Source organism: Oryctolagus cuniculus, chromosome 19, assembly GCF_051225735.1.
Source record: "Oryctolagus cuniculus isolate XC-2025 breed Fujian yellow rabbit chromosome 19, ASM5122573v1, whole genome shotgun sequence".
Lineage (NCBI taxonomy): Eukaryota > Metazoa > Chordata > Mammalia > Lagomorpha > Leporidae > Oryctolagus > Oryctolagus cuniculus.
In genome coordinates, this window is record NC_142885.1 from 43,578,822 (window position 1) to 43,595,999 (window position 17,178).

Genomic DNA, 17,178 nt, shown 5'->3' on the forward strand with positions numbered 1-17,178 from the left:
ACCCCCCAGCCGGTCCCGCTGCCCCCCCTCAGCGTCCAGAGCTGGGCTGTGGCTGTTTGCTGTCTGCTTGTTTACGTGTCCGACTCCCCCACTAGCCAGAAGCTGATTCATCTGAGTCCCTAGTGCCCCAGACAGGGCCCAGCGCTAGGCCGGCACCACTGAATGATGGGATTGAAGACAACCATGTGTTTGCACAACACACTGAATATACTTAGGCCACCCAGCCCAGCACTGAGGACTGGTGAGATGGGGGGGGGGGGGGGGCTCTGGGACAGCAGTTAAGACACAGCCTGATGCCGGCGCCGCGGCTCACTAGGCTAATCCTCCGCCTAGCGGCGCCGGCACACCGGGTTCTAGTCCCGGTCGGGGCGCCGGATTCTGTCCCGGTTGCCCCTCTTCCAGGCCAGCCCTCTGCTGTGGCTAGGGAGTGCAGTGGAGGATGGCCCAGGTGCTTGGGCCCTGCACCCCATGGGAGACCAGGAAAAGCACCTGGCTCCTGGCTCCTGCCATCGGATCAGCGCGGTGCGCTGGCCGCAGCACGCCGGCCGCGGCGGCCATTGGAGGGTGAACCAACGGCAAAGGAAGACCTTTCTCTCTGTCTCTCTCTCTCACTGTCCACTCTGCCTGTCAAAAAAAAAAAAAAAAAAAAAGACACAGCCTGAGCTCCTGCACCCGCCCGTGTTGGAGTGCCTGCACTTCAAGTCCAGCTTCCTGGGGATGTGCACCCTGGAGGGCTAAGGGGATGCTCAAGTGATTGGGTCCCTGGGAGACCAGGTGGAGGTGCTGGCTCCTAACCTCGGCCTGGCGCAGCCCCAGCTGTGTGGGCATTTGGGGAGTGAACCAGCAGATGGAAGCTCTCTGTCTGTCTGCCTTTCAAATATATAAGTAAAGGTTGAGAGGGTGTATGTTTTGCCAGTTTTTAAAAAAGTAAGAGGGGCCGGCACGCTGTGGCGCAGTGGGTTAACGCCCTGGCCTGAAGCGCTGGCATCCCCTATGGGCGCCGGTTCTAGTCCCAGCTGCTCCACTTCCGATCCAGCTCTCTATTGTGGCCTGGGAAAGCAGTAGAAGATGGCCCAAGTCCTTGAGTCCCTGCACCCACGTGGGAGACCTGGAAGAAGCTCCTCGCTCCTGGCTTCAGATTGGCGCAGCTCTGGCTGTTGCAGCCATCTGGGGAGTGAACCAGCAGATGGAGGACCTCTCTCTCTGTCTCTACCTCTCTCTGTAACTCTGTCTTGCAAATAAATAAAAATAAATCTTTAAAAAAATTTTTTTGACAGGCAGAGTGGACAGTGAGAGAGAGAGACAGAGAGAAAGGTCTTCCTTTGCCGTTGGTTTACCCTCCAATGGCCGCCACGGCTGGCGCACCGCGCTGATCCAATGGCAGGAGCCAGGTGCTTCTCCTGGTCTCCATGGGGTGCAGGGCCCAAGCACTTGGGCCATCCTCCACTGCACTCCCGGGCCACAGCAGAGAGCTGGCCTGGGAGAGGGGCAACCGGGACAGAATCCGGCGCCCTGACCGGGACTAGAACCCGGTGTGCCCGAGCTGCAGGTGGAGGATTAGCCTACTGAGCCGCGGCGCTGGCCTTTTAAAAAAATTTTTTTAAAAGTAAGGGAAATGTCCCCTCAGACTCCCTTGCTACCCACCCACTGGGAAGAATTCCAAATGTCTGGTTGCACACAGTGTGCTGAGGCTGTATGTGCACGGACACCGACTCCGCAGAGGCCGGCAGATACCAACGCGACCAACACACACATCTTTTTGAAAGATGTACTGATTATTGGAAAAGCAGAGTAGAGAGAGAGAAATATTGCTGTCAACTGGTTCATTCCCCCAAATGGCCACGACCACCAGGTCTGGCCCAGGCCAAGGCCAGAAGCCAGGAACTCCATCCTGGTCTCCCACATGCACGGGCAGGGACCCAGATACTTGGACTGCTGTCCACTGCCTTCCCCGGGCACGTTAGCAGGGAGCTGGATTGGAACAGAGCAACCGCCAGGGACTTGAACTGGAACTATGATATGGGATGTCCCGAGCAGTGACTGTGCCAAATGCCCACCGCCACCGGAGGGTTCTAAGCGATGGATGCATGCATTTTGGTTTGTGCTGGCTGGCGGTTGGGGAATGGATCGCAGGGAGTAAGAGTGGACATGGATGAGGAGAGGGAGGTCGATGGGTTTGAGATTTCTGTTGGAACTGGAGCCAGCAGGTTTGTTGTTGTTGTTGTTGTTGTTGTTGTTGTTGTTTTACAGATTTAGACAGTGAGAGAGAAACAGAGAGAAAGGTCTTCCTTCTGTTGGTTCACTCCCCAAATGGCTGCTACAGCCGGCGCTGCACTGATCTGAAGCCAGGAGCCAGGTGCTTCCTCCTGGTCTCCCACGCGGGTGCAGGGCCCAAGCACTTGGGTCATCCTCCACTGCCTTCTTGGGCCACAGCAGAGAGCTGGACTGGAAGAGGAGCAACTGGGACTCGAACCCGGTGCCAGCGGGTCTTATTTGGGGTAGGTCAAGGAGACAGGGAAGGATCCAGGTGTCTGTGTTGAGCAGAACCTCTGGAGCAACAGCAGGGCCACTTTGCTGAGAGGAAAAGATGCGAGACGCCGTCGGTCTGGGCTGGGCAAACCAAGAATTCCATCTGGGAGCGCTTCTGTCTGGGATGTTCTTGGACTTAACACACAGAGACGTGAAGCAGGAAGTGGGCTCCTGGAGTCTGGAACTCGGAGGAGAGGTCTGGGCTGGAAATATACATTTGTGAGTCACCAGCCTATAGATGGTATTTAAAGCCAGGAGGCTGGATGAGATCACCTTGGGAGAGAGAATATAGATACAGAAGAGAGGGCCCAAGGCTGAGCTGGCGGGGGAGGAGGAGGAGGAGGAGGGGGAGGAGCCTTGGAGATGGGAGAGTGTGGCGCCCCCGTGAGGAGTGAGGGCCAGGTGCACCCAGTGCCCGGCGAGGGCCAGAATGAAAAGGTCATTGGTGGAGCCGAGCAGAGTGGCTTCTGTGGAGTCCTGGGGACAGGCAGAGCAGGAGGCTGCCCAGCGCGTGGCAGGGGAGGAGTGGAAGTGGCCAGTGGAGTGATGCACCCTCACGAGTTCTCACCCCTGTGAGCTGGTGACTTTTTATTTGAAAGGCAAAGCATCAGAGAGAGGCAGAGAGAGAGAGAGAGAGAGAGAGAGGAGAGAATCTTCCATCCATTGGTTTCCTCCCCTAAAGGATTGCATCCATCAGAGCTGGGCTGAAGCCAGGAGCCAGGTGCTCCATCCGGGTCTCCCATGTAGGTGGCAGGGGCCCGAGCACTTGGGCCCTCTCCTGCTGACTTCCCAGGCGCGTTAGCAAGGAGCTGGATTGCAAGTGGAGCAACTGGAATTTGATGCCTGATAAGGGCTGCCGGCATCGCAAGCAGCAGCTTGCTCTAGGACGCCACGATGCCAGCCCCCGCCCCTCTGCCACTCTGGTGATTTCCAAGCTGTAAACGGGAGTCCCGCTCAGCGTGCAGCAGGAGCTCAGGGTGTCTGTCTAAGGGTTGGATGACTGGATAATCCACTGCGTGGGTCGAAAAGGGGCCTTTTCCAGGACAGCGCGGCTGTACCTAGCCTGTGCGGCAACTGAGAAAGCTACAAAGCCAACCCAACCCCTTCTTCCAGCTAACCCTGAGCAGTAGCTGCTGGCGGGCCTGCGGTCGGGCCAGGAGCCAGGGACCCGGCTGTTTGAGTCCCTGGTCCCTGAGCCCCACCTGTGACCTGCAGCTTGGATTATTGATTGATTGATTGATTTGAAAGGCAGTGAGAGGTGCCTGTGTGGGAGCGTAGTGGCTGGAGACGCCGCGTATGATGTTCCTTTCCCAGCTGCTCCACTTCTGCGCCGGCTCCCTGCTAATGCCCTGGGGAAAGCAGCAGAGGATGGCCCACGTGCTTGGGCCCCTGAACCCACATGGGAGACCTGGCCCAGGGCTGGTCGTCGTGGCCATTTGTGGAAGATCCCTTTCTCTCTCTAACTCCGACTTTCAAAATAAATCAATAAGTCTTTAAAGAAAGAGAGAGGGGTCTTCCATCCACTGGTTCACTCTCCAGCTGGCCCCAACAACCAGGGCTGGGTGAGACTGAAGCCAGGAACTCCATCCGGGTCTCCCACGTGAGTGCCAGGGGACCTGGGCCACCCTCCACTGCTCTCCCAGGCGCTTAGCAGGGAGATGGATGGGGAAAGGGGCAGCTGGGACTCGAATATGGGACGCTTGTGTCCCAAGTGGCAGCTTTACTGCCGCGCCACCACGCTGGCCCCTGCACTGCGACTTTGGCTGAGTGGTTTCTTCTTTTCCGGGGAGATAGCGCGAGGAAAACAGCCCACACAAGCCCCAGGAGGCCCCATGGGGTCGATTTCCCTCCTCTTTGCCCACTTTCCCCTCTTGTTCAGGCGGTAGAAGGAGATCGTGGCCAGTGCTGGCAAATCGCTGGGAACAGATTTGGTAGTCCGGGGCGGGGGGTCCCTAATGGAGCCCCCGGCTGCGGACAGAGGCCCTCACACACGCCACAAACTCCCGCCTGCCTTGGGGGAAGTCACTGATCTGCCCCAGGCTCCTGAACAGGTTCACAAGCAAGATCAAGGAGAACCTGAAGTATCCTTGGGCCGGCTGGAGTGGGCTGGAACACGTCTGTGACAGACAGCCCTCCCTGCCAATCAGAGGGCAGCGATCCCTTAACCGGGGCAGTGGGGCCTCGGGAGTGAACAAGGCCTTGGGGAAGTGACCGAGGGAGGGAAGAGCTGGGATGGCGGGGGGGGGGGGGGGGGGCACTAAGGACCATCCAAGGGGAAACTGAGAAACACAGTGAGCAGGCTCTGGGAAGGCCAGGTGACCTGCCTGGGACGACGCTCCGGCGGCCAAGCCCCGGCCAGCGCTGGCCCGCCGCAACCTGTGGCCAGAGGCGGGAGCCCTGCCCGGGGCTGAGCGGCGCGGGCGCTGCTGCCACCCAGCGGACAAAGCCCGGTGTTGCTCTTGGTACCTAACCCGGGTCGACTCCAGAGCGTTTGGGAATGAAAGGGGGAGGCCCTTGTGCCCCTGAATTCGGGGGCGCAACATGAGGGGGAGCCCCAGGGAGCAGTACCGGCCCCCTGGGCACGTGTCCTTGGTTCCATTCTGTGTCTCGCTTCTGCAGAGTGGGGACAAAACGGCCACCTCCCCTGAGTCTGCGCAAGGCCCATAGTAGGTGCTCAGTGCACGCTCCCTGGTGGTGGTGGGGGAATCCGCAGGCTCTCTGACCCCCCCCCCACCACACCCTGACCCGTGTCCCGCGCACAACTGCAGCTGGGGCTGCCTCTGTCGTCGCGGCGTCACCAGCGTCATCTGAGAGGACGAAGTCTCTGAGGGCCCCGGCCTCTTCACTCTGACCTGGGGGCTTCAGCGAGGGATGGCGGAGGGAAGGGTCCAGTGCCCCCAGCATGTGCCCTCACCCTTCACCTCAGAGACCCCCATCAGAATGGCTCCGGGCTGTGACATCATAGAGCCCTGCCCCTCTAGCAGGAGCGGTGGGGTCATGAGGCTGTGGCAGTGGGTGCTGGTGTGGGTGTGGCTGGCAAGGCCAGGGCCCAAAGAAGCAGGTGGGGGACAGGAGGCTGGGGGGACAAGGGCTCGTGCCTCCCCCCCCCCCCCGGGGACAGGGAGGGCAGCCGGGCACTCCTCTCCCTTCCACCTCTCCTTCTTGCCCTCCCCATCCCAGCCTGGGTCTGCTGGGAACGAACTAATACCCCCTCCCGCAGTGAGCCCCGCCTCTTGGGGTGAGGGCAGGGGTCCCTTGGCTGCTGTCACAGCTTTGTTCTGGGTGCCAGTGCCCCGCCCAGAGCGTGCCAAGGCCTCGGCCCCGCGAGCAGCAGGCCCGCTCTTCGTAGACCGGCCTGACTTCTTCGACTACCCGGACTCAGACAGAGACAGCCTTCTGGCCGTGGCCCAGCTGATCGGAGAGAGACCTGTGGTATTTGTCCACTCAGGTAGGAGCCAGCTTGAGGGCAGCCTCCCTCCTCGCCAGGGCCTGGAGGGGCTGCCCTTGGCGTTCAGGCTGAGAAGGCTCAGGGGTCCCCTCTCCCGCCCCCTCGTCCGGCAGATTCCGACTCCAGGCTCTTCCACCACATTCTGGTGGGCGCCCTGGTGGTGGCCTTCTTCTTCCTCCTCTTCCAGTTCTGCACCCACATGTAAGGCCCGCCCTCCCATGCCCCCCCCTTTCCTGGGACCACAAGTAAAGCCCGCCCCCCACGCTCCCGCCCCGCCCACCTGCCTAGGACCACAAGTAAGGCCCGCCCCCCACACCTGCCTAGAACCACAAGACCCGCCCCCCACGCTCCCGCCCCGCCCCCTTCCTGGGAGGGGCGGAAGGACCCCAAACCGCCCCCTCTGCTCTCCACACCCTATAGGAGCTGCCAGAAAGGGGCCTGAGGAGCCGGCCCGGGCTCGGGACGCAGCCTGAGCGCCCAGGTCCGCCCTCCCCTCCGCTGACGAATAAAGGTTCTGGCCGCCTTCCTGCCTGCGGGCTCTGTGGCCAGCAGAGGGGGCCTGCCCTCCCTCGTGGGCATCCCGCTGTCCGGTCCCCAAGGTCACCCCACCCCACTCCCCTCCTGGCCCCAAAGAACTGGGCCGAAACAGCCTTGGCGGCTGTTCTCGGAGATCTTTATTAGCGGTCTGGAAAGCACCTCCCAGGGTCCCCCGACCCCAGACTGGGGGAGCGCCTGGAGAGGTCTGTAGCACCAGGGACGTGCCGGGGCCCGAGAGCAAAGATGCGCGGCCGAGCGGCGGGGCCGGGCTCCCCTCGCCTGCCCCGGGGCTGCTCAGCACTGGGAAGGGCGGGTAGCAGCCTCCACTCCCCCCACCCAACAAACTAGCTTGAATTCGGGCGAATAAATAAAATAAATACGCTTCCTCAAGCTGGTCTCCCCCAAGCCCGGGAGAGGTGCCGTGCGGGGCAACCCGCCCCGTCCCCCCGAGGCCCACGGGTGGGTGCGGGAGTCCTCTTCCCCATTCCGGGGTGGGGCGGCCCAGCGGGTTGCAGCTGGGGGGCTGGGGTGTGCTGGGGGGCGGGGCCTCCCTCAGGGTCCCCTTGCGTCCTTGCTATCTCCCTGCGAGTCCTCCAGCCCGAGCAGGGGGAAGACTGTCCCCTCCTCTGTCCCGCACAAGGGGTGCCCGCACTGTGGGAAAGAGGTCCCCTCAGCCTCTGCCTTCTGGTCACCTGGTCCCTGCCTTTAGCGACCCTGAGGGAAGAAGGCCCCTCCCCATATCGAGTCCATCTGTCCGTCCCGGCCCCTCCCCCACCCCACCCGTCGGCCCCAGAGCTCTGTCCCCACGGGGGCGGGGCGGGGAGGGTCCCTGGGCCCCCCACCCCCGCTCTCAGTCCTGGGTCTGACAAGGAGAGGGTGGCGGACAGCCTCGGGGCCGGAAGAGGCGGCAGGCCCCGCGGCAGATGAGGAAGAACCAGTACAGCTGGGGGGCCAGCAGCAGCGCGGCGCCCAGGTTCACGTGCGCGGGGATGGCCAGCGGCACGGCGAGCAGCGGCAGCCCGGCGTGGCGCCCGTAGGCCCAGTACAGGTAGGGGAACAGCAGCACCCGGCAGCACAGGAAGCTGAGCAGCATCAGGGCTCCGTTAACCTTGTGTAGCAGCGTGTGCTGCCGCTTGTACTGCGGGCACAGAGAGGGGCTGCCACGGGGGGCGGAGCCAGCGCCCGGCCTGCCTCCCCACCGGTGAGGACGCCCAGGACCGCCGCCGGCCTCCCGCCCCTCCGGCCCGGCCGGACCTTTCACCTGTATTCTAGAAGCCCTGAAGGTCCCCGGAAGCGCCCACCCTTGCTGTGCCCTCCAGCCCCAGGGGCTCTCTCACCTGGATGAGGATCTTGCCAAGGCAGACGAAGGGGGTGCTCACCTCCGCCATCAACATGCAGCCCAGAAAGAAGTCCCCCTTGCCCTGTCGCCACACCTGGGGGGGGGGGGCAACAAGGTGAGAGGCGGCCCCTGCCCCCTCCCCTCCCCTCCCTGTCAGAGGCGCTCCCTCTAGCAGGTGCAGTACAGGGCACGTGACCCTTCCAGCTCCCTCCTATCATCCCCCGCAGGTAAAACTGCACACCTGCTAGCCGGAGCAGGAGAGTGAGGCTCAGAGACCGGGCCACAGCAGCTCCAAAGCGCCACAGCTGGGCAGCCGCAGACCCTAACCCCACTGCCGTCCTGAGCTTGCCGGGGAGTTCCCCGTCTCTGCCAGCCCGGGTCCCCGAGGACTCACCACTGACAGCGGGAAGCACACAAGCACCATGACAGCGTGGTGGAGCACCATGAGGAACTCCTTGTGCAGGTAGCCGCGCACCACGGCCCAGGTGCTCCCGGGGGCTCGGGCGTCCCCGTCATCCCTCCCGTGCCCTTTGACTTGGTACTTGTGCCAGTGACAGAGGAACATGGCGTAGATATCGTAGATGAAGTAGGGGACTGCAAACTGCGTGTAGGCAGAGGACAGCCAATGCCTGTTGGGCAGACAGAGACAGAGAGACATGGTTCAAGGAGGGAAGGGACTGAGCCGCCCCCGGGTGGCTGGTCAGAGCTGGGTGCTCTCTCGTGGTCTTCCCGTAAACCCTGAGAGGGAAGTGGAGTCTCAGGTTACAGATGATGGAAGCCAGGGTAGGGGGTGAGAAATTTGTCTGAGGTCACAGTCATGCAGCTAGGTAGAGGGGAATGTTGGTGTTCCAACCAAACTTCAGAATCCACTCGGGTCTCCTCGCCTCCCCTCCCCGAAGTATGGCGAGAGAAAGGGAAAAGAAATCGGAAGACACCCACAGACGACAGGACAGAGATAAGGGGTGAGACACAGCGGTGCAGGCAAGACCTTGGAGGATGGGGCGGTCAGGACGGGCGCGACACGGGCGCAGAGGGGATGAGCCTGGGGTAGCCCAGATGGGCGGCAACACTTGCCTGCTTCCTATGCACAAGACCGCGTGCTAAGAGTCTACAGTTCTGGCATGCACAAGCCTGCTGACTCCTCACAAGGCCCTAGAAAATGTTATCATCTCCACTGAACAGACAAGGAAACTGAGTCACAGGGAGACTAGGTAAGCTGGCCAAAGGCAATGGGAAGTCTGGCCACGCAGCCCTCACTCTCTCCACCTTGCTGTCCCTGGAAGATTCGAGAGGCGTCAGAGACTGGCCCTGTTCTTGGCGCAGGAGAGGCACCGTCTGTGCCGCTCTTTCTGCCCACAGGAGACCCTGATCTCTTGCTTTTTCAGGTACAGCCAAGTATTAAGGAGAAAATGCTGAGCCAAAGGTGCCGAGAACGGAGAAAGTTCTCCGGGCTTGGAGCGAAAACAAAAAAACGAGAAGTGCATGAATAGGCAGCATTGCCTTTTCCTCCTTGAGTCAGCACAAAGTCTCTCTCTCTCTCTCTCTCTCTCTCTCTCTCTCTCTCTCTCTCTCACCCTGGGAGTCCTGAGGCCAGCCCATGGGGAGCTCGCCCACCTCGGCTGAGGGGGGAGAAGCAGAGTCAGCCAGGACTGTCACAGAATAGGACCAAGTGCAAGACATTGCTGAGGGGGGCAGAGTAGAGGACTGGGTTAGGGGCCAGCTGGGGGGAGGGGCGGGGGCAGCTGGAAGGGGTGAGGTCATTTTGGGAAAAGAGAAGACCCTGAGACCCAGTGGTGCTAGAGTGGGGGACCGGGAGACAATGGGGAGGCAGCAGGTTAGAAAGAGGAATTCAGGAGAAGAGTGGGGAAGACCCAGCTGGCCATGAGAAGTTCCAGGGACTGGCCGCCCTGGGCTGCCCTCTATGAAGTGTGCTAAAACTGCGGCCCACCCTCTCAGCAGTCAGGTGCTCAGAGCAGGAGCAGCTGCTGCCCTGGATTAACCCGGATCCTGCCCTACCTGAGGATTAAAGGGGAGAAGGGAGACAAGAACAGATCTAGGGGGAGAAGGGGGGGCAGGAGGCAGAAGGTGACCTCTGCGACCGTGTGGGGAGGACACGCTTGGGCGCCTGGGCTCCTCTTGGGCCGGGCAGCAGGAAGGGAGGGGGGACAAGGTGAGAGGAAGCCAAGTGACCAGGCAGGGTCTGAAAAAGAGAGTTAAGTGTCTGCTATGTTTTTGCCAAGAACTGTTCTAGGCACTTGCCAGGCATCAACTTGGTGCCTTATGGAGGCAGCCCTTCCGGGCAGGGATGCAACCTCACTCTAGAGATGAGGGGAAGTATCCCATCTATGGAAAAAGAGGAGGCAAACTGAGAATGGGGGAAACTTCTAGAGCAGGGTCACCCGCATGATGTCCCCTGGGACTCAGGAGCCACCAGAGAAGGGACGGCAGAGCCATAAAGGCTGACATCAGGGGAGGTGGCACCTGCACCCTCACAGGCACTCGCCACTGTGGGTCCCGTCAGCACCACGGACAGAGCCCGCTGCTCCCGCCCCACCTCGCGGCCCTGGGGCCTCTTTGGCAGGCAGCGGGCACTGCAGCAGCTGTCAGTGCCAAATTGTGGCCTCTTCACCCTCCCTCCCCGCCCCCACCGTGTGACCGTTAGTGGCCTTGTTTGTGTCATCTCCCTCGTGCTCGGAGCTGGGGCTGGACGCCTGGATGGTGGGAGGAGGTGACGGGTGAGCTACGCAGCAGGAGGAGCACCCCAGTTGGGTGCAGGTAGGAAGTGGGGGGGGCGAGGGAGGCAGGGGGAGGAAATGTCATCTGGACCCCACTGTGACCCAAGAGGCCAGGAAGCCAGCTAGGAGCCGCCCCGAGGATTCTCTCTGATCCCCACTCTTTCTCCCCCTGACTCTGACCTTTAAGGACAGACGGGATAAATTTATCTCTGGGTGTTGAGTTGCAGCTACCGCAGTTAACTTGCTCAGGCCCAAGTTCAGCGCTTAGGGACCATGGACAGAGTTCCCTAGAAGGCTGGGTATTCCGGGGGTCCCCCCCAGCACGCAGCCCGTGGGCACCTGGGCCCCGGTGGCCGCAGGGCACTTACTGGTCATCAATGATGTGCTTGCAGGAGGTGGAGACAATGTAGCCAGCGGTGGAGGCCATGATGGCCTGGACAGAGGACACCAGCCTGGGGAGAGAGAGAGGGAGGCAGTAGGAAGCAAGAGGCCCATGCCTTAATTTCTCCTGTCTGCTGGGGAAGGGCTGTGCTCTGGACTCGGCCATTCTTCGCCCGCCTTCTTCCCAGGATGGGCTCGCCTGGGCTTTCTCCCCGGGGTCCCGTCCCAGCCATGGTCATTAGCTCATTCACCCCACTTCCCGCTGCCCTTTGCTGTGCCTCGGTTGTGGTGTGTTCCTCAGAAGGGACACACCAGGGAGGTCACGCTGAGGTGAGACAGCGCTGAGAGTGGGCTTTTGCCCTGGGGAAGGGGAGGGCAGCCCAGAGGCCAAGGGGACAGACTTGTGCCTGTCCCTACTCAGCGGTCATCGTGCCGCTCACCATGCCAGCCCTGCCGTGACCCTGGTCCCCCCGGCCACCCGCCCTCACTCCGGCCTCCCTCCCAGGGCTGTGCGGAGTCCTCCCTTCACTCCTCTGCCCCTCGGCCCCCAACACGCACCCCTCATCTGGTTCCCTACCATCTTATAGGGGTGTTTCAATCACAGGCTGGCCCGGTTTGGGAGGGTGGGAGGAGAGCAGGGAGAGGAAAGAAACCCAGTGTGAACACTAGTAGACCAGATGGCTGGGTTAGGAGGCTGTCTCCTGGGACAGCAAGTAAGGTCCTGGGGACAGAGGGAGAACCCATGTCCACTGCAGCAGTTCCCAAACCCAGGAATGCGGCCTGGGTCTCTTCCATCCTGGCAAAGCTTGGGCAGGCAGCGGGCCGAGGGGAAGGGAAGCCGATTACCTGGCTGAGACAATGACCGCGTCGGCCTCCTCCCAGCGCAGCTGGGGCAGCCGCTGGAGCGTGTTCTTGGAGAGGAGGAAGAGTCCGGGGAACACCACCCCCCCGGCCACCATGGGGGTCAGCATGGTGGCTCTAGACTCTGCCGAGGAGGGCCGGACAGGCCCAGTTGAAGGGAGTTCGGGGTGGGGAAGGGCCGGCACAGCCCAGGGAGGAGAGGGAGAAGCGAGGGCCAGGGGCACAAAGGGGCTAGGGCGGGGATGATGGGGCAGCGAGCTGGACCAGAGGAGGGAGGCAAGGGAGTTGGACAAGACTGGGGCAGCCGAGGAGAGGGCCGCGGGGCAGGGCAGGGCCGGGCCGGGAGGATGAGGATGGGAGCGAGGGCGCCGGAGAAGGCCGGTGTGAGGGGAGGGCTGGGTGAGAGGACCGGCCGGGAGGGAGAGGGGGCGGAGGAGGGCGCAGCTGGGGGAGGGGAGGGAGGCCGCGGCAGGTGGGGAGGGGGGGCTTACGTGGAGCAGCTGGGAGGGCCCGAGAAGGCGGGCTGGGGGATGGGGGTGGGACCGTGGTGCCAGCCCTGGGCGGGGGAGGGAGACAGCGAGGGAGGGAGCCCGGGGAGCGGCCGGCCCAGCGGTCAGCGGTCAGCCCCGCTCTCCCGCCGCCGCCGCCGCCGCCGCCGCCTCTCGCGGCCGCCACGGCCCCCGCCGCCCGGCGCGGACACCGCACATGGTGCTATAGGGGATTGGTGCCCAGCCCCCTGCCCCGCCTGGGGGGAGGGGGAGGGGAAGCCGCCAGCTTGGGGAGGGCGGGAGAGGGGGAGGGGAACGCTGGCACCGACCAGACCCCAAGAAACCGGACCTGCAGCGGCGTCGCCCCATGCAGCTCTGAGCCACAGCAGCGGCTGCGACAGAGATGGGGGGAGCCGGGGAAGAGGGAGGGGGAGGCCCTTAAAGAGACCGCAGCTGCGGCACAGGGGCTGCGGGGGACAAGGGCTGGGGAAAGCGGCTGCTTTCTGAGGGAAGCAGGTGGCCGGGGGCCCCAGATGGGCCAAGCACTTGGCGAACACCTGGCATGTCCTCCTCTGCCACCGTGTCCCTTTAGTGGCCTGCGTGGGGTCTCCGCTTGGGGACACCCAGTCCAGCCAAGCAGAGGATTCCCTGGCAATCTTTCTCTTGCTAAGGAATGCCGGGGGATGAAACACCCTGGCTCAGCCTCCTGAGGATCCCAAGACCCACCCCCACCCCCACGGGAGGGAGGGAAATTAACAGCCAGGAGCACCTGTGTGCCCCGACTTGCCTGTCCCCTGTTCCCATGTGATGACTGACAGCACGGGGCGGCTGCGCAGGAAATGTCCCAGTGAGGGACAGTCCCCAGAGTCACACAGGGACGGGTGGCAGGGACTCCCTTGTTCTAGGAGTCACAGTGTGGAGGCGCTGTCTGACCTCTCCTGGCCTCCACCATGCACCTGCCCAGCCCCCTGCCACGCTCCGTGCTCTCTTCCCTCTGCGACTTCCACAGCATAGTTGAGATTTGGAATGGGAAGGGACCCCAGGGATTGGCGGACTCAAGCCCCTCATGCAACCACCAGAAAAGGGAGGTCCAAGCAACCCAGCCAGGGCCATGTGGTGGCCCAGGCCAGCTATCTGCAGCTTTTGCGTGATGTGGGGGCCTTCTACCTGAATAGCACGGTGGTTTCCAGATTTTCCCTGACACAGACCCCAACAATCAACTCCACCAGGGGCTTCTCCCTGCCCCACGTCTCCCCCCCACCCCACCCAGGCCAGGGACGGAGATTTGCAACTTTGTGCTGCCCTCTAGTGGCACATCAGGGGAAGGCCCTTGAGAAGTCGTCTGAGGCAGGAGACCTTTTTGGAGCCGATTGGGCCTTGCATTGCCTAAGGGGAAAAAGTTCCAACTTCCTAAGTCATGCCTGGGTGCTGAGCACAGTGTAAGCTGAGTTACGCTAATTCATATTTCATGTTCACAGGCGCTATCTGATTCACAGAAGAGGAAGCAGCTGTGGCAGTTTAATACAGCAACAACAACACTTGCCAAGATGATGCAGCTAGGAAAACTGGCAAAGCTGGCATTGAAACCCGCGAAGATGTGCAAAACCACAAAAAGGTACTGGGGGGGAGGGGCTGGTGGGCCACGGAAACCACCTGATGGGAGACACAGCAGCCCTGCCCAGTGTGGTCTATCTTTGCATGGTGCAGGTTCCAGGGCGGCAGAGACGGGTTTGCTTCCTGACTGCACGGGATTCTCCCCAGCGCCCTAGGAAGCCCTGTCTTCTCCCAGCGTCTCTTCTCCTCTGCTTCTCCCAGCTGCAGTTTGCTGTTAGCTCCCACTTCTGTTAGCTTTGTCAGAGGCCACTTCAAAAAGGCCGTGGATGGGGCTGGCTGTGGTGCAGCGGGTGAACCCCTGGCCTGCAGTGCCGGCATCGCATATGGGTGCTGGTTCAAGACCTGGCTGCTCCACTTCCGATCCAGCTCTCTGCTGTGGCCTGGGAAAGCAGTAGAAGATGGCCCAAGTCCTTGGGCCCCTGCACCCATCTGGGAGACCCGGAAGAAGCTCCTGGCTCCTGACTTTGGATTGGGCTCAAACCTGTGTCCATATAGGATGCTAGCACTGCAGGTGGTGGCTTTACCAGCGAGGCCACAGCACCGGCTCCAAGAGCATATATTTTTAAGATTTGTTTTGCTTATTTAAAAGCAAATTTACAGAGAAAGAGAGAGAGGAGAGAAAGAGATCTTCCATCTCCTGGTTTGCTTCTCAAACAGCCAGGGCTGGGCCAGGCCGAAGCCATGAACCTAGAACTCGTTCTAGATCTCTCGGGCGAGTGGCAGGGACCCGTGCACTTGGGCCGTCTTCCACTGCTTTCCCGGGGGCATTAAGCAGAGAGCTGGATGGAAGCGGAGCAGCCACGACTCACACCGGCGCCCAGATGGGATGCCTGCATCTCAGGCTGTGGTGCCGGCTCCTAAATTTTTTTTTAACTCTCTTTTCCAGGAAGTTTTTGAAGTGCCCTCACAGGTCACAAATTTGCATCCTAAGGACCCAAGCCAGCCCGCCAGTGTATTTGGTTTTTCCAGTATGGTGTTGCCAGTACTGTATTTCCTTGAATTCTAAATTATAGGTTAGTGATGCAAAACTGGGAGCTCCATGTAAAAGCCCAGCTTCTTTTAAGACAGAGTCAGAGGGATTAAATGATGAAAAGATCCCACTGCTTGCCTCTGGCCTCCTGTGCCCACCCTCAACTTCCACCGCCACCACTAACTCTTCTGGAAGGTAGGGCACCAGCTCCAGCGGTCCTGCCTCCCCCCTCCCCACCCCGGGGCAGGACATCTTGCCCCCTCCTCGTCTTACTTGGATGCCACCAGCACAGCCTCTTGTCTCTCCATCTGCAGGCTGGTGAGGTTCTGCAGGCCCCAGCGCAGGACCGCAAAGCACAAGGGGAAGAAGGCACAGCCGGTCACGAAGAGCAAGGTCATGCCTCTGTGCAGTGGAGAAGGTAGAGGGCAGCCATGGAAATGGGCAGCGCAGCCCCTGCCAGACCCCCCCCCCCAGCCCAGCCCAGCCCCCTTCCTGCCCAGCTCCACCCACCACCACTTCTCAAACCCCTTGTGGCCCTCCTTCTAGGACTAGCCCTCCTCAAGGGCGACTGGACTTTTCTTTCAAAGCCGATCTGATCATTTCGTTCGGTTTTCCTTAACTCTGCCTGCCCCACCCGTCTCCCCCCTCCTCCCCGGGGGGCCTCACCTCTGGGGGCCCAGGTGGGAGGGTGGAGAGGGAGAGGGCGGTACTGCGGCTCCTCAGGCAGGGACGAGCTGTTCACATGGCCAAGACGCTTGGAAACTTAAAACAACATTTCTTTTAAAAAAAAAAAAGAAAGAAAAGATAGAAAAAGGGATGCCCAAAGCAAGGCGTCTCCCATCAAAGAGGGAATTTTTATGAAAACACGTGGATTCACATCAATATGGTTTTTGTCTTGCGAAGCCTCCCCTCCCGCCCACTCCAGGGAGGAGAGGAGCAGGCCCTGGGCGGGAGGCAGGTGAGCAGCCGCGCCCCGCCATCCTGCATTCCTGAAGCGGCTCCCAAGGGACCTGCTGGGACCCAGGCAGGTGTCAAACTGCAAGAGCACGCGGCCGCGGCGGGGCAGAGGCAGTTGGAGGCGGCAGGCACTCCCATTGGTGGGCTGACGGGAATATGCCCTCCTCCCATTGGCCAACCTCTTGACACAGGCGCCCTATCGTTGGCTTCCCGCTGGAGGGGGTGGGTGGAGGGCGGGTTTTAGCGCCTTGCTGTAGAATTGGCCAATTAGAATTGGCTGTTGCCCTGATGGACAAGCTCCGTTTCAGGGGCGGAGCTGGAAGAAGAGGGAAAGGTTCCGGGGTGTCGGGGCTTCAGATTCCGCAGGCAATCAAAGGAACGCACCGTGTGGCTGCGTTTACTTGAAACTCAGGGTAAAAAAACAATCAGAACGGCATTTAACAGTCGGGGGAGGGGCCCCCGTGTGCGTTGCACTGATCTCCGCTGTGTAGGGACCTGGCTGTGTGTGCCTGTGAACTTAATCTTTGTGGCTTTTGTGGTGTTTTTGTTTTTTATTGTCTTTCTGGTGCCCCGGAAGCTGCAGCATGAATGTTCCGCAGCAAAGCTGTTCCATTCTGGCTGATGGTGGGGGAGGCCCGTGGGAATCTCAGTTTCTTGCCTTGAGGGTGGCAGTGACACTGATGCCGCTCATCGCATGGCGCGCGTGTAGCAAGGCCAGCCCCCGACCTCAGTGCTTAAAAACACTTCCTCAGAGCTGCCTCGTGGTTAGCGGCTGCAATTGTGCCTTCTTTACGGGGTGGGGGGGGGGGCGAAAACAGAGGCGGGGGCGGTTGGGGGCCTTGTCCAAGACGCGAACAAGGGGTAGGACTTTTCAAAATTACTTTTTCGTGTTTCACTGGACTCTGTGATGTTAGGCAAATGTATCAAGTGTATAGGCTTATTCTCCTAAAGGAATTGAAAGGTTTTTCTAAAAGATGGGGTTATTTGAAAGGCAGAGTGACAGAGGGAGACTCACACCGAGAGGGAGAGAGAGAGAGAGGGAGAGAGAGAGAGACATACTCCCATCTGCTGGTTCCCTCCCTAACTGCCTACAATGGCTGAGACTGGGTCAGGCCAAAACCAGGGCCCGGAATGGGTGACAGAGACCCAAGTACTTGAGCCATCGCTGCTGCCTCCCAGGGAGCCCGTTAGCAGGCAGCCGGCGTCGGGATCCCAGCTGGGACTCGAGCCCAGGCTCGCTGATAATGGGATCCGGGCGTCTTACGCAGCGTCTCACCCACCAGGCCAGGTGCTGCCCTGGAAAGACACGTGGACGGGCT

General features: G+C 61.1%; 1 protein-coding gene and 1 long non-coding RNA gene across 3 annotated transcripts; one reads left to right on the forward strand and one right to left on the reverse strand.

The window, feature by feature from the left end:
* Positions 1-6,628: 6,628 nt before the first annotated feature.
* On the reverse strand, positions 6,629-15,304 carry TLCD3B (TLC domain containing 3B). 2 transcript variants are annotated; one of them, XM_089321194.1, is made up of 5 exons: positions 15,176-15,304; positions 10,957-11,040; positions 8,248-8,482; positions 7,852-7,947; positions 6,629-7,652 (listed from the first exon to the last, which is right to left on the reverse strand). In XM_089321194.1, exons 1-5 carry the CDS (start codon positions 15,298-15,300, stop codon positions 7,365-7,367), a joined length of 828 nt encoding a protein of 275 aa, XP_089177320.1. In that variant the 5' UTR covers positions 15,301-15,304; the 3' UTR covers positions 6,629-7,364. The 2 variants fall into 2 exon arrangements, with proteins under 2 accessions (XP_089177320.1, XP_051703544.1); XM_051847584.3 differs by lacking the exon at positions 15,176-15,304 and adding an exon at positions 11,816-12,727.
* On the forward strand, positions 13,561-16,603 carry LOC149120519 (uncharacterized). The gene is made up of 3 exons (XR_016225890.1): positions 13,561-13,933; positions 14,819-15,097; positions 15,217-16,603. It is a non-coding gene; the product is annotated as an uncharacterized LOC149120519 (long non-coding RNA).
* Positions 16,604-17,178: the final 575 nt, after the last annotated feature.

Bases quoted from the DNA above. Each gene is read 5' to 3' on its own strand.
- TLCD3B (XM_089321194.1), bottom strand. From the start codon at position 15,300: ATGACCTTGCTCTTCGTGACCGGCTGTGCCTTCTTCCCCTTGTGCTTT. The intron at 7,948-8,247 runs GTGAGTCCTCGG...CCCCCCCCCCAG, and splicing joins TGTGCTTCCCGCTGTCAGTG to GTGTGGCGACAGGGCAAGGG. The intron at 7,653-7,851 runs GTGAGAGAGCCC...CTGTGCCCGCAG, and splicing joins TTGGCAAGATCCTCATCCAG to TACAAGCGGCAGCACACGCT.